At 42.3% G+C, this 23,000-nt stretch overlaps 1 protein-coding gene across 11 annotated transcripts in view; it reads right to left on the bottom strand.

The window, feature by feature from the left end:
* Positions 1-23,000, bottom strand: part of CHCHD3 (coiled-coil-helix-coiled-coil-helix domain containing 3) — a 429,385-nt gene that overhangs the window by 140,989 nt on the left and 265,396 nt on the right. For 7 of the 11 annotated variants that reach the window (XM_067042128.1, XM_067042130.1, XM_067042132.1 and 4 more), the window contains one exon: positions 14,533-14,668. In XM_067042128.1, the coding sequence (XP_066898229.1) occupies positions 14,533-14,668 (136 nt within the window). Of the gene's footprint in view, positions 1-1,086; positions 1,810-14,532; positions 14,669-23,000 lie in introns of those variants that run through there. The other 4 variants (XM_059074418.2, XM_067042133.1, XM_067042134.1 and 1 more) reach the window with 2 other exon arrangements.

The raw sequence follows: 23,000 nt of genomic DNA, 5'->3' as shown, positions 1-23,000 counted from the left end.
AGTGTCCCCAAGGTCATTCGGAATCAACATCAGGTTTTTACAGGTGTGCCCACAAGTGTCCACGAAGACGAAGATGCCATTCAAATGGAGCCGACTAGGGAATCAGATGCATGACAGGCCACAGTGACATGTGAGGGGGCTGGCTGGAATTTTCCTGACACAAGTTACATTCATCCCAACTTTCTCTAAGTAAAAGACATGTGGGTGTTCTTTCCATGCCCCCAGCTCCAAATACATTTATTATAGTCACATATCCAAAGACAATGGACCCGACCAAATGTATGTGGAAAGCATCTTGACTCTTCACCATAAGCCTGCAAAGCAGGTGCTTGCATTTCCCCTCAATTTACAGCTGAGTGAGGCATCTGAGGCTTAGTATGGTGGGGTGACTTAATTAGGTCCTCCAGCTGGCAGGTAGCAGAGTCACAATTTGAACACAGATGCATCTTATTCCAGAGCCTGTAATCTTAATTATTTTGCTAAATTATCTCCTTCTGTAACAAAATAAAAATGAAATAAAAGTTCTACATGACAAAAGATATTCAGATGACATCACAGATCACTGGCATTCTCTTTCTCATCTATTTCCCAGAAAGGTCTTTCCATTTGGTGTGAATGCACATTTCCAACTTCCAGTGTTCAAGCACCAATCCTCTGGTAGAAAAGTGAGAGTTATAATCAGGAAGTTTTTCTTCTCTTTCCAATTTCATCAGGTCTCAGGGTCAAATTTTTTTTTTTTTCTTCCTTTTAACATTTTCCTAGTATTGCAGGGTCAGAAGTTCCTAACCAAGGTTATCTAATCTAGTGCTTGCCCCAGGCAGGATGACTTTAGTCATCTCAAATAAAGGAAGGTTCATGCAATTTGTAAAGATCTTACTGAATCTGACGCACCTGAGAGGCAAATTATAAGCATCTCTTGCCTGCCTGTCTGAGGATCTGCAAAGTGTACTGGAGCTTTTTAGAGTAAAGGCACCACACAAATACAAATTAATAACAATATAAATCAACTCAATTCCCATAAGTATAACCATCTAACCTGGCAAAAAAAAAAAAACACAACACAACACGCGAGGCCCCAGACTACAATGACAGTCTTCATCAGAAAATATATTTATTATTGACAGTGAGTGAAGTAAAGATATCAGTCAGTATTCATGATAGACGAGAGGTTGCAGAAGCCAAGGTTGCCTTCATGTTGATAAAAAATGCCTTATTTCATTCATAATCAGAAACATTATTCCAGTAAAAGAGGTACATTTTCTCTCCTTTTTGTCTTCTTACATGATCACCATAATAAGTTAAAATAAAGTAGCTCCTATATAGTCAAGGGAGAAAAAGAGAGAAACCCAACATGCCACAGCCTAGCCAATTCCGCCCAGCACTGCTGGCCTGAGATGGAGGGGTTTGGCCTTCTCTTCTCCCCACTCCAGAGACCTCAGCCCTTGATCCCAACCCCCAGCTTTGTGGGAGGGCAGCTTGGTTAGAAGAGGAAGTTGAATAGCAAGTACAGAAGGTGGAGAGGACTGCCTTTCTTTTTAATCATCACAAATGGATTTATTAACACTGCAGCACGCCCTTGATGGCTGATCCCTGATCTAGGCCTTGGCTTTTCAAACTGTTGCTGATCAAACTGTGATATGCTTCTGGTGAATCTGCTCTCTGATGCTCCTCTTTAATGGTCTTCTCTTTAAATGAGTTGCTTTCTTACTAGGAAAAAAAAAAAAAAAAAATGTTCCACCTCTGGAATTAACGCTGAAGGAATTCTGCTTGTTCTAAAAGTTGATTTTATCCTCCCTTCTCAAGCATGCTCTGAAAGAGAAATAGAAAAATAAGATTTACCACCAGAAGGAGGGGACCAAAAATGGGCAGTAGCTGTTTAGTACTGTTTGTGTTGCTTTTCAAAGATCGACCTCAAAAAACACATATAGCAAGGCGTATGTTCCCTGGTCTCGAAATGTGACTACTTTAATGAACATCACTGCTTAATCATGAATCATCTCCAAATGACCCCTGCCCCCACCATATCAAACTGGGCCCTAAAGGTGAACATGCCCTGGCCTGTGAGAGTCGGGGGCATAGTGGGGAGTGTGCGTGCCATCTCACTACCCTGGACATTTGGGGATGTGTGGGAGCATTTCTAGTGGCTGCAGAGACTGGGGGAAAGCTACTGCTAAGGGGGCAGGGGTGGAGTGGGGGTGGAGAGGGAACCTCTCACTTGAAGACAAGATGCTCCCCCTGAAACCTCTGCTCACGCTAGGCAGAATGCAGATGTTCTTGAACTCATAATGCTGGGTGGAGCTACACAGATCTCAGTATGTATTCCCAAATTACAAAAATGGCCCCTACAGTCTATTTAGTTATTTGTGTGGGTGTGGGTGTGGGTGAGGAACAGGAGACAGGAAGACTTTTTTTTTCAAGTTTTATTGAGAATTAATTACACATATCACTGTATAAGGTTTAAGGTGTTCAGCATGATGGTTTGATTTAAATATATTCTGAAATGATTGTCACAATAGGTTTAGTTAACATCCATCATCTCATTTAGATACAAAAAAAGAAAAGACAAAAATTATCACTGTATTGAGAGCTCTTAGGATCCACTCTCTTAACAACTTTGCTATATCATAGTGCAGTGCTAACTACAGTCGTCATGTTGTACATTACGTCCCTAGTGATTATTTATCTTTCAACTGGAAGTTTGTACCGTTGACCACCTTCCTCCAGTTCCTTCCTCCTACACCTCTCCCCCACCCCTGCTGCCTCTTGTACCACAAATCTTATGTCTTTGTCTATAAGATTGATGTTTGTTTTTTGTATATAGATTTGACGTATAAGTGAGATCATACAGTACTTGTCTTTCTCTGTCAGATTTATTTCAGTTAGCATAATGCCTTCAATGTCCACCCATGCGGTAGCAAATGGTAGGATTTCCTTGGGTTTTTTTTAAAGGCTGAATAATATTCCACTGTCTATATATACACCACAGCTTTTTCTATCCATTCATCTATTGATAAGCACAGGTTGTTTCCATGTTTTGGCTATTGTAAATAATGCTGCTATGAACATGGGAGTGCAGGTGTATTCTCAAGTCAGTGTTTTTCTTTCCTTTGGTTATATTCCCAGAAGTGGAACTGCCGGATCATATGGTAGTTTTATATTTAATATTTTTAGGATCCTCCATACTGTTTTCCACAGTTGCTACACCAATTTACAATCCCACCAACAGTGCACAAGTGTTGCCTTTTCTCCACACCCATGCCAGCATTTGTTGTCTCTTTGATGACGGCCATTCAGTCATCAGGTGACATCTCATTGTGGTTTTAATCTGCATTTCCCTAACGGCTAGTGATGTTGAGCATCTTTTCATACACCTGTTGGCCATTCACACATCTTTGAAGAAAAATGTCTATTCAGATCCTTTGCCCATTTTTTAATTGGTATTTTTTGTTTTTGCTATTGAGTTGTATGAGTTCTTTATACATTTTGGATATTAACCCCTTATCAGAAACATGGTTTGCAAATATTTTTTTCCCATTCTGTAGGTTGTTTGTTCACTTTGTTGGTTTCTTTTGCTGTACACAAGCTTTTCAGTTTGACTTAGTCCCACTTGTTTATTTTTGATTTTGTTGCTTGTACATTACATATGTCCGAAAAATAATCACCAACACCCAGGTCACGGAGCTTTGATCCTATGTTTTCTTCTAAGAGCTTCATGGTTTCTTACATTTAAGTCTTTAATCAATTTTGAATTAATTTTTGTGTGTGGTACATGATAGGGGTCTAGTTTTATTCTTTGACATGTGAATATCCAATTTTCCCAGTACCATTTATTGAAGAGACTTTCTCCATTGAGTATTCTTGTCTCCCTTGTCAAATATTAGTTGACTGTACATCCTTGGGTTTATTTCTGGGCTCTCGATTCTGTTCCAGAGGTCTGTGTGTCTGTTTTAATGCCAGTACCATATTACTATAGCTCTACATATAGTTTGAGATCAGACCGTGTGATGCCTCCTGCTTTCTTGTTCTTTCTCAGGATTTCTTTGGCTATTCAGGGTCTTTTGTTGTTCCAAATAAATTTTAGGAGTGTTTTTTTCTATTTCCATATAAAAAAAATACCACTGGCATCTTGATAGGGATTGCATTGAATCTACAGACGGCATTTGGTAGTATTGCCATTTTAACAGTACTAATTCTTCTAATCCATGAACATGGAATACCTTTCCATTTATCTGTATCCTCTTTGATCCCTTTCATCAATGTCTTGTAGCTTTCAGAGTAGAGATCTTTGATCTCCTTGGTTAAATATATTCCTAAGCATTTTATTGTTTTTGATGTTACTATAAATGGGATCAATTTCTTTTTCAGAATATTCATTGTTAGTGTATAGAAACACTACTCATTTTTGTATGTTAATTTTGTATTTTGCAACTTCACTGAATTTGCTGGTCAATTCTAACAGTTTTTTTTGGTTGAGTTTCTAGGATTTTCTACACATAAAATCCTAGACAGAAAAAATTCTTAACTATCAGATTAAAACTCTAACTAGCCGGGGCAGGAGGTAAACTGGCTCCATTTTTAGGAAACTTTAAGAAGGCAAAAGTGATCCTTTCCCCTTTAGTTTTGAAATTACTCAGGAAGAAGAGCTAGGTCAGGCCCAAGACTGCCTCTTATTTGTTCTTGCCTTCTTCCTTCCATCCCTCACCCTTCCAGCCACTTATTCACACAGCTTCTTAACTGAGCTCCTACTAGGTACTCATTGTACTGAGTTAGGTGATATGGGGAAACCAGTACACATGTTCATGGAAAATTAAGGCATAATACAGAGTAATAACTTGCTATTTCTAAAAATACATTTGCTAAATATATGTTAAAATCTTATTTTACTACTACATGGACACAGTATAAAATTCAAGAAGAACAAAAGAATATATAGGACAAAGTAATTTTTTGTCTTTCTCCCAATTCCCAATTTTTTGTTACAGAGAAGGTATTAGTTCAAAAGCAGAGTGGTGCTGCCTATTTCAGAAGAGGATAACTCTCTGCAGCTGGAGTGATCAGGGCAGGATTCTCAGATGATCTTTCACTACGGATAGAATACAGACAGAAGGTAGGGAGGGATGAGGGGGACAAGTACTGGTAAAGATTCAGAGGAGGTTAAAAGCCCAGTATGTATGGGATGAAGAATGCAGGAGAGACAGGCCTAGCTAGAGGAAAGGGTAGGCACTCAGGACGTTCCAAGAAAAAGAGTATAAAAAGGGCCCGCTGTGAATGTCAGGCTGAGATACTTCCTTGTTGTCCACTGAAAAAAACCTAGGAATCCAATGAATGTCTTTAATAGGAAAATGTCATTTAGGAAGGTTACCCAGACTTCCTTAGCACAATGGATCCAACGGAGGAGAGTCTGGAGGTGGGAAACCGGGGAGGAGACAGATTAGAAACGAAGCTATGGTGGGAGCAAGAAATAGAGTCATAGAAAGACAAGGGAAGGAAAAAAAGCAGTGATGAGACCTTAGGTATGGTGGCGCCTCACTGACAGGGAGAAAGGTGGTGTGACCAAGAGAAACAGGGAAGTCAGTGGGAGGAGTCATCTTGGGAATGAGGAAGATAAATTGGGGGTTTGGGAGTCTGGGAAGATGATGAGACATCCCTGAAGGAAATGTCTAGAGGGAAGCTGCAGGCTTGGGAAACAGGTCAAAAGTCTTTAGAGCTAAAGATTTAAGATCAGAGATGAAGAAAACAGATTGAAGTAAAGGGGCAGAAAAGGAAAAGGAGAAGGACAGACAAGCATATTGGGTCACAGAAACACAGGATGAATAGCTTATCCTAAAGGTTATCCTAAGGTATTCATGATTTTACAGGCTTCTAAGAAGCCTACGTCCATAGGGCACAAAAGAAGAACAGATATAAAAGCAGACAAAGTAGTTTGTAGAGGACGCATACAGAGATGGTCAGAAAAGACACTGATGCAGTCAAGGAGGAAGGATTGAATAAATGAGAAAAGCTAGATGCATCTAGAGAAAACCGGAAAGACACAAAGCAGATTAAGTGGAAGACTCCACTCAGCAGAGTCGTCTTGTAGAACACCAGAACGTGAGGCTCCTCTCCAACTCATCTGTATTTGTCGGAAAACTTAAAAATCGAGCACTTACCATGTAAGTGTCAGACCAGGCAATGTCACAGTATCACTGATCCTCACACCCTTGTGACTTGACCTGTGAAAGTCCAACTACGCAGACGGGCAGCTCTATAAACTCCAGATATACAGACAACCTCGCCACAACATTACTTATTAATGCAAAACGGAAGTCAGTATAAAGCAGCCCTCTACACTGGGGCCACGTAAGGGCACTTAATTACTAAAGAAAGTGATCACACTGTGAGTGATGCCACTTTGTGGGTTACAGACTCGCGACTTACTTCAACCAACGGGAACTATAAGCTCTTACCTGCCTGGTCAAAACCACATGGCTGTGCCTCATTCTACAATTTAGGTCTCATGGCTCTAGTGACAGCCGTGTGACAACATACCTCTTTTCAAATGTTGCAGAATCATCCGCAGTGACCACACATAATTAAAAGGAGTGGTTAAAGTGTTCACAAGGGTCTAGGAAATCTTCTTCCTTTTCTCCTCCCTCCCACCCCAACCAAATATGGAAGGGTAATTTTGGGCCAGGCCATATAATGCTAAGAATGTCAGACTCTCATAAGAGAGAGGAGCTGGACCCTGGCTGCTCTGAAGATCGTGGGCCAGTCTACCGTGAAGACACTAGAAGAAAATTTTTGAACCAATATAAAACACAGAGAAGTAACCACATTCACAAAATACCTTGCTATGAGTATTAAAAATCACATCCTCAAAGAGAGCACGGCAGTTCACCTGATTCCTGGTGACTCCCTGAAGCCATGGGGGCAAGGCTGTGTCTCCCAGGGCTGGTCTATACACATGTTGTCAAACTGCACTCAGCTGCTACCAATGGGCGCCAGAGGCGGGACAAAACCACCTCATTTCTGTCAGAGACATTAACAAACGTCACGTTGAAAAACTTTTTAGATGCATTAATTGGTAAAACATTCTGTGTTTTTACTGTATCACAACTATGCAATAAAACCTGCCCAAATCCAGGCCTAAGAAACTTTGGCTGGAGGGGTCCTGAGGCCTGGCAGGGCCTGTATCAGTCAGTTTCCACCTACGGGTTCTCCTACCATCTCCGTATCGGTTCTGTAAGTCGCTGTTGCTGGGCTGAATTTCAACACTGCATAAATTTAACGCTGCATAAATTAACGTAGGAAATTCCCCAAAGAATGAGGGAGAAGATTTACAAGTTATAAAAAAACTGCTTTCTTCATTTGAGGAACTGCTAACACTTAATGTGGAGAAAGAAATTCCTTGCATTTGCTCATCGTTCACATATTGGGGGCTGCAGAAACACCTTTTATAAACAGCTGGGTAAATTAATAAACGGGGAGAATGGTTCAGGCACCCACACTGCTCTTTTCCCAAGTCTCTCTCTGATTCCAGCCACTGAGTTAGGAAGGAAGGAAGGACCTGCAGCCCGCCGTGTCAGACAGGAGCAGGTCCCCTGGCGACCAGAGGCTGCGTGTCACTTCCACTGATTAAGACGATCTTAACTGTTTTCCTCTAATATTTCTGTTACACAGTAATCTCATCAACTGTTTTTTGAATTACACCTTTCTTGGAGGGGCGACTATCGTAGCCGTGTGTCAGCTACTGGCTCTCTCAACATATTTGAGAGGAATTATGGCCACCCTGGATTGCTCACAACCATCATGACAGAATAAAAATAGTGTTCTTGGTCTTTTTTAAAAAGGATACCATTCGGCGTGCTTGTCTCCGTCTGAGCTTACGCAGCATCTTACCAAGATTTCAAAGACCTAGTAAAGTTCGGCATGGAAGAAGGAACGCTTGCTTACAGGGGAAAGGTTTATAGGGAGAAAACTAAAATGGAAATACGTCCTGACATACCTGAGTTTTCACTAAGGAGGGACAGGAGGAAAAGTGGGGAGTGGAAGAGAATGGAGCCCCCCGGGAGGAACAGGGAGTGAGAGAGACAGAAGGAGAAGAGACTGTAAGTGAGAAAGAAGGGAAAGTAATCGATCAATTCAATTTACGAGAAGCACAACACATGCTTTGCCTGTGCGTCAAGTACTACTCCTGGCCTCCTGAAAATCTGATTAGCTAACTTATTTTGTCTTCAGTATCTGCCTCCTCCCCCCAGCAAGTGCTGTTCTTTACTCTTTCTGCTTTGAAGGAAACGCAGCTTAACTTTTTTACGCCTGGGTCTACTTTCATCTCTTCTTATCACACATGCTCTGTGTGATATTCAAATTAAGTTACAAGTAATTAACTGTTTATACAACTTTGCCGTAATAACAGACAAAACACTAACATACTGCACTTCTAACTCTTGAAGCCTAAGTACTAGAAAAGAAGTGCCTATTAAGAAAAATGAAAGTCTATTACCATGGTAATACTTCTTCTATTAAACCCAGATTTTTTTTTAAAAAAAGAAAATGCCATAAAGCAATTATTACCCTCAGAAAGCGGTTTAGAAAAGGATTCCTATGATGGAAGAGGCTGGGGTAAGAAATCTAAACTTTGGAATTTAGCTCGCTCTGATGTGACTCCGAATTTGAAGGGCAGCCCCACGTTAGGATGGATGGGAAAGCTCTTCTGGACCGCTCATGCATCCTCCTGAGGATGAGCAGCCCAGCTAGGCGATTAATAAATGTCATTAGGTGGTGATGATAAAGAAGCCTTCAGACACAATAAAAGCACACTCCCGTAAGCCTTCCCAGAAAGTGAACCCTCCTGATGTATCTTCGTGCTCCCCGAAGGTGGGCATCTGTGTACACTGGAAGCAATCTGCTTAAGGAGGCAGGCCTCTGATGTGGGTCCAGGGGAGGGGAGCTGGGTGACTGGGGGCAGCAGGGCCAAGGGAAGGTCCAGTCACAATTGTGAGCTGGCCAGGGGCCTGTTTCCTCGGCGGGAGCCTCTCTCCTCCCAGGTTGGTGCTTTTCTCCCAGGACAACCGGGTGTGGGCCCTCATCTGCGAGCACCTACAGTTGTCAGTGGGGGCAAGAGGACAGGAGAAGAGAACTTCTTTTCCAGAGGCTCCTGCCCTCTGTCCAAGACATCTTCGGATTTGTTCCCGAAGTTGAGAAAGGAACTAGTGAGTCTGATCAGACCTCTGCAGGTGGCTCAGACCCGGGAGGCAGTGACCAACAGCTTCGCATCTCCCGAAAGCGGGGAGCCCTGGCAGGACCTCTGAGAGGCTGAAGACCTCTCACGCAGTTCAGGCCAATGGGCTCCACAGCTGTGGTTCTCAGAGTCCGTGGACAGAGGTACCTGGGGAATTTGTTGGAAGTTCAGATGTTCAGGTCCCACCTCAGACCTGAATCTGATTCTTGGGGATGGACCAGGCATGTGAATTTAAAATAAACTCCCCAGGTGATTCGGATCACCGTGTCTGCAATCTGATGATAAGGAACAGCGTCTGCGTTTGGCATCAGACTATTCTGGTCTGGACTCTGCCCCATCTACAGATCACTGAAATCCTCTCGCTGTTAATTTTTCCAAGTGAAAAGGTGTGTTCAGGTTACAAGATTTCTACATCCTTCTAGCTCTAACAGCTTATGAGTCTATGAAACCATTTACGTGTAATTTATAGCTCATCTGAAAACAATGATAAAGTACAGCCTGCTCTGGCACTAGGTTTTTCTTTCAAGAATTCCGATTTCTAAAGTGACAGCTACTACACTATGTTTCCAGGTGCTCTTCATACTCAAAGAACAGGGATGCACTTGAGCCCTGGTCTAACATAAATCCAAGTACAAGGGGAGAGAAAATACACTGTCCTCATAGAACGCTGACACGTTCTGCCAGGGCAAATTCCTCTACAGGGACTGATCTTGAGGTCTTCTATTTTGGAGGAAACCACAGACTGGAGGTGTCATTTACATTTTTGAAATGAAGAGTGAGGTACACTAATCTTGGAATGGAATAACTTCATATTAGGATCCGGCCTCATTTATCAAGGTCTTGCTTGACCCCCACGCTCCCCAATACAGCCGAGTAACTTTTTGTTCTCCTCAAAGAGATCAGCAGGAAGCACACAGGCCTAAGTGGAGGTGACTCACCTATAAGATGTCCTCATTTCGGTCCTGCCTTTTAGCTGAGCTGCTTGCCCCACTGCCCACCTGCTGATTTAAACCTCGGCTACGGTTTATCAGAGCCCGCCTGGCCTCCATCATCTGACTACAGCCTCCACGCTCACCTCTGTCCCTTGGGCATCTCCTGGGTCTGGCCCTTACTCTTTTTAGTCCTGGTCTTTCCTCGCCTCTTCTGATCCGGCTTCCTGCTCCATCTCCACAATCCCTTACCACCCATGGTCCGTGGCCCACGGGGTGGAAGCCAGCACAGTACAGGGTAGCCTAGGGCTGGCTGAGGGGTGCAGCCTGCTTTCTCTAAGGCAGTTTATCAGCTGGCGGGCTCCATTCTGCCAGGCAGCACTGAGGTAGCCATTTTTCACTCCACTGACTTCGGAGAAACTGAGAGACTGTTTTCACCCCCTCCCAGTTCATTCCGCCACCCTGGCTTCCTCAGGGCTGTCAGGAGTACAAGCTTCAAGGAAAGAGCAGGCAACATGCAGACCAATCAGAAGTGCAGCTGTTCTTCTGGAGGGGAAGCTTAAGGCCGACAGCAAACTCTAAGCAGCAGAGGCACAAAAGCGGGAGGCCGCCAGAGCAGAGATGCTGCCCGGGCCAAACAGCTCACGTCTCTTAACTCGAATGTGCTCGGGAACCTGGGTGCTCGTGTGGCTGCGGCCTGCTCTCAGACGTGGAAGTACAATCAGCCCTAAGTAACAGCTGCGAGGCCCTCGTGGATCACCTAGTTCAAACCCTTAACTTACCAGAAAAGAAAATGAAGCCCAGGTCACCATGACTAGATTAGAATGTGCCAGCATTCCCCACAAACTCTCGCCTCTGGCGAGCACTGAATGTTCAGGAGTCCAGACAGTTTCCAAACCTTCCTGTCAATAGCAGCAGGGCTGGGGAAAGAGCTGGAATGCTTAGAATTGTCACCCGTAAGCAGCTGGATTCCGCAAGTAAATTGAGGGGCAGTGGGGTGTCCCGGGGAGCAGAGGCAACGCAGATCTGGGAGCAAGTCCTTTCTACGCACCCCCCTTTTATAAGCCTCGGGCACATTTTGGTCCGCTAGTGGGCCAGTACTATTGGCCTCCCATTGCTCCCTCCCTTCCAGTCTCCTGTAACGTATGTGAGGCAAGACGGAATGGAAATCAGGTTTTGATGGTAAGAACAGGTAATTCAACCTTGGGGAGTTTATAAAAAGCTATGAGGCTAAGCAGATATGAGAAATAAAAGACACAGAAGTTTATCAATCGATGCCCTCCTACATTTTTAAGTGCTGTATCTCATATAGCTTATCCAGTAGCTTTTAAGTCTGAGAAGTAATAATTACGGCAACTGAATATATCTTCACCATTATGAAGAACACATAACTTAATACACTGGAAGTAACAGTCTAAATGTCTCATGTTGACCCATGAGAGGACTGTTTAGGACTTGCTGAATAAAGATTGATGTGAATAAGTAGATGAATAAGAGACAAAAAGTAAGGCTAAGGAATATCCGGAAATTTTCCTATCAGTAAAACCTATCAGTCTAGAGAACAATGCCCCAAGGGAACCAGTGAAAGCGCAATCTTATGAGTCACTTAAAAAAGTGCAGTGGATTTGGCTGTTGGAGTTATTCCAAGGGGAAAACTCTTGCACTGTGCCGGAAATGGACAATATGACCTAATGGGTTGTTGTGTTTAGTATCTCAGCATGTCCAGCTTGCTCTTTAGATTTAACAAGGAAACTCAAGAAGGGGTGTGGACCTGTCAGGAACTGTAACAACAAATGATCAGGACCACGTATCCTGCCAAAGTCTCTTTTAACAACAGGGGCGGAGCTAGAGTCACAAAGTTAGACTAGCTTCACACACACACACACACACACACACACACACACACAGACACACACACGGAAAACGTGGTGTTAGTGGAAGAGTGACTACTCGTGAAATACTGATATAACCCCCGCAGGCCATCTTGGCACGGTCCTAAAATGGGGCGGCGCTAAACTGCACCTTTGCTCCGGCCTTTAAAATCCCACCCTCCTTTCTGTTACTTTCAGTCTCAATGACCTACTTCGTTTGATCTTCAGGTTCTTTTCCCTTCACGTCATGATTATCGTTCACATCTTCCCTCACGGCCTTATTTCTGTATTAGTGGATACTGGATGTCCCTTCACACACACAACTGAAAAGCCAAACACTATGCATTTTAAAATCTGTTGTTTTTATGGCAAGGTCTATCTTGGTCTAGTTGTTAAATTTACCATCATGACTTCCCTGGGTTTCAATTCTCTCAACTGTAAAATGGTGAAAATAAAACCATCTCAATTTACATCTCAGGTGGTCATAAAAAAACAAGTAAGAGAATGGATGTGAAATGACCTTGAAATCTAAATCTACAGACATACAAGGTGTTACTGTTTCTTGGTTATTTCCCATTTCAATGCTGCCTATCTTAGGTTTAAAATAAGGTCTTGTGGACATATCTTTTTAATATCAGCTGGTGTTATATACTCTAATACTTAAATATAGCAGTTGTAAAAACAACAGGCACCTGAAACATACTCACTGAAAATATTAAATTATGCTGCAGATGGGCGGGGGGTGGGGTGGGGTGGGGAGGGGAGGACGGGAGGTCCCCTTTGGAATCACTAGTAATAATTTGACGCTTTGGGCCAATTTGTTTAAGTTGGTTTCAGCACAGAATAATGCAACTGAGGAAAGAAGGAAAAAAATTTAGACTTATTGAATACTTTATAGAAATGGAATCCTCACAACACTGTAAATTACATTACCTCACTTCACAGATGAGAAAAATCAAGGCCCAAGGTTACAGAGCCAATAAAAGACTCACACTTTGTCTCCGCCATTATGTGAGCTACCACCCCCGCCTTAATACAGAACTAACATCAGCTAGAAAAACCCATGAGTCCAACTGACAGGTTCCACCTGCTTCAGTCAGTATTAAGGTTGGAGATTGTTAAAAACATATCAGAAGCTGTTTTTAACAAATAAAATGTACTAACTTAACATCAGCAACACTACTTCTACCAAAGATCTTAAAAGAAAGGAATCCCTGGCACACTGCTAAGAGTTAGGCAAGTGCCATATAAAGAAGAAAAAGAAAGAAGCCTCTTGTGACCACCTAGAGGGGTGGGATAGGTAGGATGTGAGGGAGACACAAGGGGGAGGGGATATATGTATATGTACAGCTGATTCACTTTGTTATACAGCAGAAACTAACACACCATTTTAAACATCCAATAAAGATGTTAAAAAATAGAAAAAATAAAAAATAAATGCTAAGGAGGGGAAAAAAAAAGAAGAAAGCCTTGAGCCACGAGGCTTTTAAAGACAACACAGGCTTTTAATAAATCTTGGTTCTATTTTTTCTACTAGTGTTGTTGTTATTTTCCAGCTATCCAGACAATACTGCCCTTCCATCAGATATTCACAGAGTGTTAGAAATTTATACTAACTGGGATTATTACAAGCACAACAAATTAGACTGCAGGAAGGCATGCTGTACGTAACTCAAACACTAGATTTAGTTGGGTTAGAAGGTCAAGTCTAGGGAATTTGTCAGCAGAAAGAACCAAGGTTTCCAACAATTTCCACCTCTCAGAACAACCTATACCCAACAAAGTCAGTTAAATGATAGGCAATTACGTGACCTGCCAGAATTGATAATTTACTTCAGCGTTTATCATTAGCTTTGGTAAGTACACAAATTAGAGAAAATACACGTCCCATGATCATCGTATTATTCTGATATGAAGGGTCATGAGAAGAGTATGGCTATGGTACACAGAAGCGATGGAAATTGCTTCCTAAATCCATGTCTGCCCGTCTTTCCCTGCCCAATTGACTGGACTCTACCAAATGGCAGAAGGTTGAATGGTGCTTGCATGGTGGGTTTTTATTTTAGTTTTGTGTTTGCCTTTCGTTTTTTTTAAACCAGACTCTCTGCATGACTCCTTGCTGTTTAGGGACTTGAAGCTGTTGGCCCCTTAACGTGTATCCTTCCTCTTTGCTGGCTTTGAGTACTGGCCCAGAAATATAGGGCAATGACCTTGAGGACACAAGTATAAAGTAGAGGACAAAAGTTCAGAGCAACTAGAAAAGGTATTATTTACGTAAAACCTTTTTTTCTCCTGCAAATGGAACACAAAGAGACAACGGACTCTTCCTTCAGCCACCTGGGTGAAAGGTGATTAAAACTTAACCAACTCGTGACAGCAATTCCTGATGACGACTAGTTTGGTTTAAAAAGCTTTTTCACACACATTAGCCTACTGAGTCCTTCCCAGCGCCCATGACGTTGGGCTTTTTATTCCTCTGCTGCCCTAGTTAGCTCTTGGTTTGTACACCCACCTGTTTGGCCTGATTGACGCACCGCTTGTACTGATTGGCCAGAGCGGAGCAGCTGAGGGTCTGCTGGGTGTTCTGGCGGTAACACTGGAGAATTTGGGCCTGCAGATCGGCACAGATGGGCTGACACTCATACCGCCTGGAAACAAAAACAGGGACCGCTGAGACAAATGGTCTTCAACCGGAATAAAGAACAAGGCTAAAAACATGTATAAAACATTAACTAAGATATAAATGTTACAAACGCCCCCGCCAAAAATTTTAAGAATAATTTTCTTTGACCTTTAAAGAAAGATATCACACAAGATAAGTGATTTCTTGTTATACAGTAGAAACTAACACAACATTGTAAAGCAGTTATACTCCAATAAAGATGTGAAAAAAAAGATAAGTGGTTTCTATGAAATTAGTTCTATTAATTGACACCACTGCGAGCCTCTCTGGACAGGGCAGCATTCCCTCAAACGTAACCATGTGAATGGGGCCAATTACTCTTCAGCTCAGCCAGCTAACTCAGAAACCTGGGGGCCCCAGTGTTCTCTTCCGTTCCCACCTCCAGTTGGTCACAAAGCTTGATATCCTGCAGTCCAGTCCCTTCTCCATACTCACTGTCATTACGTTAATTCCTAATCAGTTATATCCTGGATTCAAGCAATGACCTTCACGGGTCTCTCTGTCTCTGAACGTTCACCCTCCACTCCTACCTCCCAGAAGGTTCTTTCTAGTAGTAAGTCGAGACAGTATCTGCTTTCCAAATAAAATACATGGTCAACAGGTAGGTCCTTCTGGATCAGGTTCCTGCCTACTCTTTTGCCTCAACCAGACCATGTTCAGGGTTTGGTTCTTACATGTCCCTTCACATCTTGGCTCCGCTGCTCTTGATTTTGGAAAAGCTCTGCACCCAAGCCTCACCCAGTTCTATGTATCTGGAAAATACCTACCCATCTTTCAATACTTGAGCTAAGTATTGAAGTGCAACCTCCTCTATACGGCTTTCACTAGAGCTCTCTCCAACCACAGCAGAGTCTATCATTCCCTTTACGGTGACCCCCTAACCTGTATTAACTTCTTACACCATGCACTACACTATAGTCTACTGCAATTTACTAGCATGCAAATCCCAAGTAAGGCCTGCATCTTATTTTCTTTGTTATCTCAGCTATCGACATGGATCCCCCTTATAGAAGTCATGTAATAAATGGTTGAGAATACAAACGGGTGGAGAGAAAATTTAATTCCTTGAGCTAAAATTTTACTAGTTACACCTACAAATCTCAAGATTTTAGTTAGAGTGCTTTCAGTGAATATGCACTACTAAACATAAATGTTTCCAAAAAGCTGATAATATACACTTGAAAAATGATAATAATAAAATAAACCAAATGGATTATACAAACAAAAATGAAGTATTCTTGTTAAAATGGTAGAGGAACTTGGAATATAAGGACTAAATACACAGAAAAATATATATATTACTATCACTTTAATCTAGGGATTCATTTTTTTTTCAAATTAGTTTTGTTTAATACACAGCCTCTTATCAGTTCTTCTCTTGGAATTTAAATTTGTTATTTCCATAGTAATCATGAAATAGCATTATTTTAAATTGATGAGTTCTGAAAAACCCCTAGAGAACACAGGAGAAATATTTCTCATCAATCAGGAAACCCCTGGCTGATGATTTGTCTCCTCATTACTTTTACCCAACACACTAAGCTAGTATACATATTTTGCTAGAATAGAAAACTGAAATACAAGCCACGTTACTGGCCCCTAAGGGAAGTTACTTCCTACTACCCTCTAAAAAAGTAGACACAGAGATAACATTGCTTGTATTCTTTCATTCATTACCTTACTGTTTTGCCAAACACCTAAGAACAGAATTTAAATCCAATCCCAGGAGTTTCAACTCGCTTTAAGGTTTTGAAGTTCAGATGTCTGTGAATGTCTCTGGACACAGATTTCCCTGATCCCCTACCATGAACATCAGTATCTACAAAGAGTCAGCTGTGTTTCGAAGGGTAGAAGCACAGCTACGACTAACTGATTATATAGCAAGACACAGTCCTGGACAAATACTAGATAACATAGGATCAAGCATCAGGTTAGCTGAACCTAGCAAATATATGACTAATGCCTTTAACAGTTCATGAGAAAGCAGGGTTACATGCTATCCTAGTGTTGGGGACCACCGTCCCTCCAATATACCTTAGATTTCAAGCAGGGGGAAAGAAGATGGGAGAGAAGGCTAGAAGTTCCCTGACCGGACATGCAGCCCCTCCCCATTAACACACAGCAAAAGACCATAAAGAGTGAGCTCCCACGTAGTGCTCATCACAAGGAAGATGCTGTGTTTTTGTTTTTCCTTCTAAAAAGACTCTTCACAATGGGATTCATTCATCTAATACTATGGACTCCTTAGAAAGAGGTAATTTAAGTTATATGTAAGCATTTACCCTGGGTTGAGCTATTTAGTCATGCAAGTTAAAAGTCCATGAGTTATTCATAATTTGAAAGGTGTCAAAATATACTTTTATCACCACAAATCAATACTACTCACTTCCAGGGCCCTTTATTTCCTGTATGGTAGTCTGTTCTTATGTGAGGGACAGTGCATGTGTGCACGCAAATGCAGACATTTTCAGAAATCCTTCTTGTACACATTTCAACCTGTATTGATGATTAGATGGTAGAATGGGGGAAAGAGGGGTGGAAATCAACATAATTGTCTTCCAGTTCCTGGACTAGACTCTGGTCCATTTTGCTTGGATTAATCGGTAAGGGCAAAGCTCTGTCTCTGTATTGATCTGCAATGCTGTTATGCTGCCCTAATGCACTGTTTTCACTTTGGGAAAATGCTAAATGAGATTACTGTCTGACACTAGAAGGCCATAAAACCCAAGCATGGCACCTTCCATTCAGGAAAAGAGTTTCAAAGACATTTCCAATATGCATTATGGTAAACCCTCCATACAGTCATTGAGCCAACAAGTGATTTTTATTGACTGCTTTCATTCCTGCTGATGGAAAAAGCCACCATTAGGTAAAAATAACAAAAGGCAGAATTTCAAGTTACCCAAGAAGGAAAATTAAATCTGAGCAGCAAGAGACATTTAAACAATTTACTTTCTTCATATGAAAAGATTAAAAAAAAAGAAACAGTGAATGACAAATGTTAAGAGAAAGATGAAATATTTGGGGAACTCAAAACCATAATGAAGAAGTGAGAGATAGAAGAGCTGTCCAAAAACATACTTACCAAAAAGGAACGGGTGGAATAAAGTGGATACACGGAATATGTATCGCTCAAAAATAAGAAAAAATCCAGTTTAGTGGACTTGAGATTATTGGGGACTCCTGAAGGATCCCACCACCTGCCTCCTCCCCTGGCTTTTCCGTTCTGTACTCTATACGCGGCTGCCTGTCTCTCCCCTCCACCCACCAGCACTAGAAGCTGGCCCTCTGCCCTTTCCACCCTACCCCACCTGATCCCACAGTGGCACTTCGGGCCAAGGAGCTCACTGATGGTATTCAGTGGCAGAACTGGAGACCAAAGATCTGGATAGAGAACAACACCCAAAGAAGCACTCCTGGTAGGTATTCTGTAGCCAGTAAAACAATTTTTTTGCCAATGTTTAATGCTAACATTCACTTAAAAGGCAGCTAATAAAATACATCCAAGTATTCTTCTCATAACACTGACAGATCAATGTAGAAACTTCGGGGAAAAAAAAAAAAAAAAGAATAAAGATACATATTTAGGCTGTTTCTAATTTTTAAGTGGTTAAAACACCACGGTCATGGACAAAACTCATCACTACTGTTTCTGATGATTTCCTTCGTAGAGTTTCTTATAAGTTGAATTAATTGGTCCAAGAGAAATGAAGATGCTTTGGTAAAAATGACGCTGAGATAAATAAGCAGTATTCAGAACTCTCTTCTTAAGATTCGAGTATTGGGTTTCCCTGGTGGCGGAGTGGTTAAGAATCCACCTGCCAATGCTGGGGACACGGGTTTGAGCCCTGGTCCGGGAAGATCCCACATGCCGTGGAGAAACTGAGCCTGTGCACCACAACTACTGAGCCTGCACTCTAAATAGATCCCGCGAGCCACAACTACAGAGCCCGTGTTCCGCAGAAGAGAAGCCACGGCAATGAGAAGCCCACGCACCACAACGAAGAGTAGCCCCCGCTCGCCGCAGCTAGAGAAAGCCTGCGCGCAGCAACGGAAGACCCAACGCAGCCAAAAAGAAAAACGAAAAAAAGACTCTAGTCTAATACATTTCCACTTGGTTATCTGTTTTACAGCTATCTGTTGGTTTTGCTGCTGCCTCTCCTACTTTCACGTCTTAGAAACTTCTTTGATGTGGGCCTGAGCTTTATATTTCGAGAAAACTACTTACCCATCATTTTAGTCCTAATATAAACATAAAGGATAATGAGGTAATTTCAGAGAAGGGAGAAAAGTGTGGAGATAGCCCTCCTCATACCACTCGGAAGGCTCAAGAAGTCATACAATGACAATCAGTGAGCAGCCACAATTCCTAAAGCTCTCGGACACAAAAATCGTTCGTTGAGTGCAGGGTGGATACGAGAATGGTTGGCGCTACAAGGGGAATTCTAATTTTTTCGGGGGGCTGGTGGGGAGATTCTGATTTTTTAACAGGTTGCGACAATGCATCTTTCATGGGAACTGGTGACTTTAGAAAAAAGGAATCAGTATCACAACTCAGTCCTCTGAATCCACAGGAGGCGGGGGATACGCAAGGAGGGAGGGGAAAGCATGATCAGTCTTCCCCCAGGTTTTAGGATCCTGAGTAAAAGTCCTAAAACCAGGACAATCCCAAAGATAGGGCCTCTGGTCACCTATCCAAGATGATATGAACAATACAGTGCTCTACGCACACGGGTACACTGTTCTTAAACCAACGGGCCTCACACATACCCTGAGTATATGAGCACAAACATGCCAGAATATAAGGTGAATGAAAAACTTTCCAATTTTGCAATATATTTTTCTTCCTTATCCAGTAATATTGGGTACCTGGAAATGATGGGGGCATTAGGAAAAACCTAGGAAGAGAGTGGGAACTTAGTAACGCATGAGCACATGGAACTGGTGGGGGCTGGATGACTCTGCCTTCTGGCTCAGTGGACAATACACCTCAACACTACAGGACTCCCCAGTGTCTGGTTTCCTTTCCCGAGGAAAGCAAACCTTGCCCCGCTCTTCTCGGAGATACCTCATGGCACCTTGCCAATTTACCATACCCTGCGTGGGATTCTGCTACATGGGCTCATCCCACCGGGGGTCTAAACTTAGAAAAATGGGGTCATCTTCTGCTGCATCTCCAAAGAACAAGGGCCACAACTGTTTTGTTTTGTAAATACACTTTCTTAAAATCCCGTGACCTACAGAGGTTAGCTAATTTTCATCTTCCACTATATCATGGTACCCTTACCGTAACTGCACTATGTGCAGCAAGGTTTACATCTCTAAAAAGGGAGATAAAATAACTGTTACTGGAACTTCCCTGGCGGTCCAGTGGTTAAGACTCCACGCTTCCACTGCAACGGGCACTGGTTTGATCCCTGGTTGGGGAACTAAGACCCTACATGCCACATGGCCAAAAATTAAAATAAATAAAATTATTACTTACATAAAGGATATCTGGGATAAGCAGCAATAACTATATAGAGTTTGGGGACACAGAACATAATTGATGTCAACATTAACTCAACCTGGAAGAACTTGAAATCAACTTCCCATCACACTTACTTTAGGACAAAACCAAATACTCAAGAGATGTTATTTTCTCAAGCTCACACAAAGTCCTCTCATTAGGTAAAATTCTACACCTAACATACTGTACTTTAGTCTGGGTGGCCCTTAATTTAGAGAAGTATAAGCCATCCTTGCCTCTCCCTTTCTTCTTTAACAATGCCTGGTGTGCTGTTACTGCTTAATAATGTCAAGTAATAACACTGTAAAAAAAATGGGCACTAGTAAGTTAACAGTGCAGCTCTTTGTTTTAAAGGTGCCTGAGAGCAGCAATTTATAACAAAGTACCTGGAGCATAAACGTCACCTCCTGCCATGCACATAGTAGGAACAAAATTAAATCACAGCTCACAGAAGTGGCCCTTGGTTATAAGAACTGAAATACTGGGAGTGTTTTCTCTGTCCCATCAAAAGACCTACAAGCCACGAATGAAGACATGTCCAGGGCCAAACGTTAAATTTGAATCTCCAAAGGCTGTATCAGTGTGTGAATGAGACCAAGTCATCTTAACACGCACCAAATTATTTTTACTTGAAACATCTCAGTAAGAGTTCAAGGCCAGGAAAAGCATCATCATCATCACCATCATTATTATTATTAAAGAAAAGCATGACAAATCTCTGACTTTGTAAAGTCACTTTAATTAGACAACTTAGAAAATGGTAATCTTGAGCATACACAATGCATCACCCTTGGATTTCTTTTACTTTAAATATATGTATCTATATAATACACTGAACTCATGCCAACACAAATTAAAAGTTACATTATTTTACCTATGAGGCTCTGGGAGTTATTTCCATTTCCCCTATCCTGCTACTTTAGAATGTTCACTAAAATTGGTCTAAGGATAGAAAATATGAGAGCTGGTTCATTCACTCGTTCATCTACTCAGCTACTCCAACAACAATTATTATTAAGTCCCAGGCATTTATCAAGCATTCATTACATGCCATCACTACGGTAGGTGCTGAATAAGATGTGATCCTTGCCTTCTGCGGGCTCCCACTCTCGTAGGGAGAGACAGAGGTGTGCACAAAGTCTTATAATGAGAATGCTGAGCTATATAAACAAAGTGCTAAACAGAGCTCTCGTTTTGAATGGAACAGGAACTGAACATACAATGTTCCAGACAAGAAAGAGGACATTCATCACCAGTGAACAGGAAGGGAAAACTGGCCTTACGATTCGCTTGAAGTTAACTTTCAAGCCAGCAGGAAGATCTATCCATTGTATCTAAACTATAGAGACAGACTCCGAGATGGAGAGGAGAGACCTCCTCAGACCTTGGGTATATGAATACACCCGCAACCTGGTTACTCCAAGCCTTCTAGATGCCTCTGCTTTCTCTCAGAGCAAAGTTTAGTGCTTGTGTTCATGACATTTGCCAACACAAGCTTGGTTTGGCGGGGTGGGAGTCGTTGCGTACGGTAAGAGCTTATAAACTCTCTGAGTCAAGTAGGGAATCCCTAGAAAATAATCAGAGGCCAGATGCCCAGTTTCAGGCCTGTCAACAATAAACGAATGTTGAGACAGGTTTCTGGTTGCTCTGTCTTGGTAGGAGGGCTATGGTGCCAACTTTCAGTTGGTGCCAAAATTCCTCTTCAGCCTTCATCATTTTCCAACTTAGGGACCGTCTTCGCTAAGTAACCACGCTACTGCTTTCCTACTTCATATGGCCAAGGAGGAGAAAACTGGATAATGTGGTCTTAGATCAACGCCCAGTTTTGGAGGCAGGAGGGAGACAGGAGGAACTGGAGTAAGATGGGGAAGGTGGAAAGATACTGGGAAGCTGAAGAACCTACCAGAATTCGAGGGGACTCCTGGAGAAGAAAGGGAAGCGTTATGGGCCAGATTAGCCCAGATGCAGAGAGGGTAGAGGGACTGGCTGAGCAGCTAAACAGCCCGTGAGGTGGACAAGGGGGAGGGGAGACTGCGGGCTCCAGGCTACGGGGCTGCAGCCAACTGTGGCGCTTGCTTCCCAATTCTGGAAGGGCCACTACCCCCTTCACCACCCATTCTTCCTGCTCAAGTCCTCAGGCTCAGAAGAGGAAGAGCTGGATACAGCCAACATGGTTGTCTCCCATAATAATAACAGCCAAGGGCAGGGCACCAGTCCTGGCAATCCAGCAGGTTTTTACTGAGAGAGGACACTTGAAACAAACCTAAGACACTCTGACCAAATTTTAACGGAAGGCCGGACACAACCTCCCCGAGATAATCCTTCCGTATTTGGAGCAACATTTATTTCACGGGTCTTATTCTATCATTTTCATCAATGCAATCTGACTACCGCAGTAGCACAGAATCACAGCATCTTCAGGTTGAGTGGCATGGTACCAGCAGCCTGTGCAGAAATGTGGTCAAGCACACACTTTCACGTTACGTCCCTATTTTTAGGCACTTCTTATTTTTCAAAAAGAATTACCCTCTGGGATGAATTGTCTATGCTCCTTCTCAGCTGAGGAGTGACTTAGGGGTGAGATGTCGGGTGAAATTCCATCTGAGTCACCCAAGCATAAACATACATTCCAGTACCCTTACCTCTTCCCTGCAGTGATCAAATTTGAGAGAGTGTTTTTCATACTAAGATAAGAACAGCTTAATTTAAAACATTTCAAAACTGCCATGTATCTCGAGAACCGTGACACATTCTAAAAAACTGGGTTAAGATCAAATTTTAAGTCTGT

Source organism: Kogia breviceps, chromosome 9 (genome assembly GCF_026419965.1).
Source record: "Kogia breviceps isolate mKogBre1 chromosome 9, mKogBre1 haplotype 1, whole genome shotgun sequence".
In the NCBI taxonomy this organism is placed as follows: Eukaryota; Metazoa; Chordata; class Mammalia; order Artiodactyla; family Physeteridae; genus Kogia; species Kogia breviceps.
The sequence above is the reverse complement of the archived record's forward strand: the minus strand, read 5'-3'. Positions and strand labels throughout refer to the sequence as shown.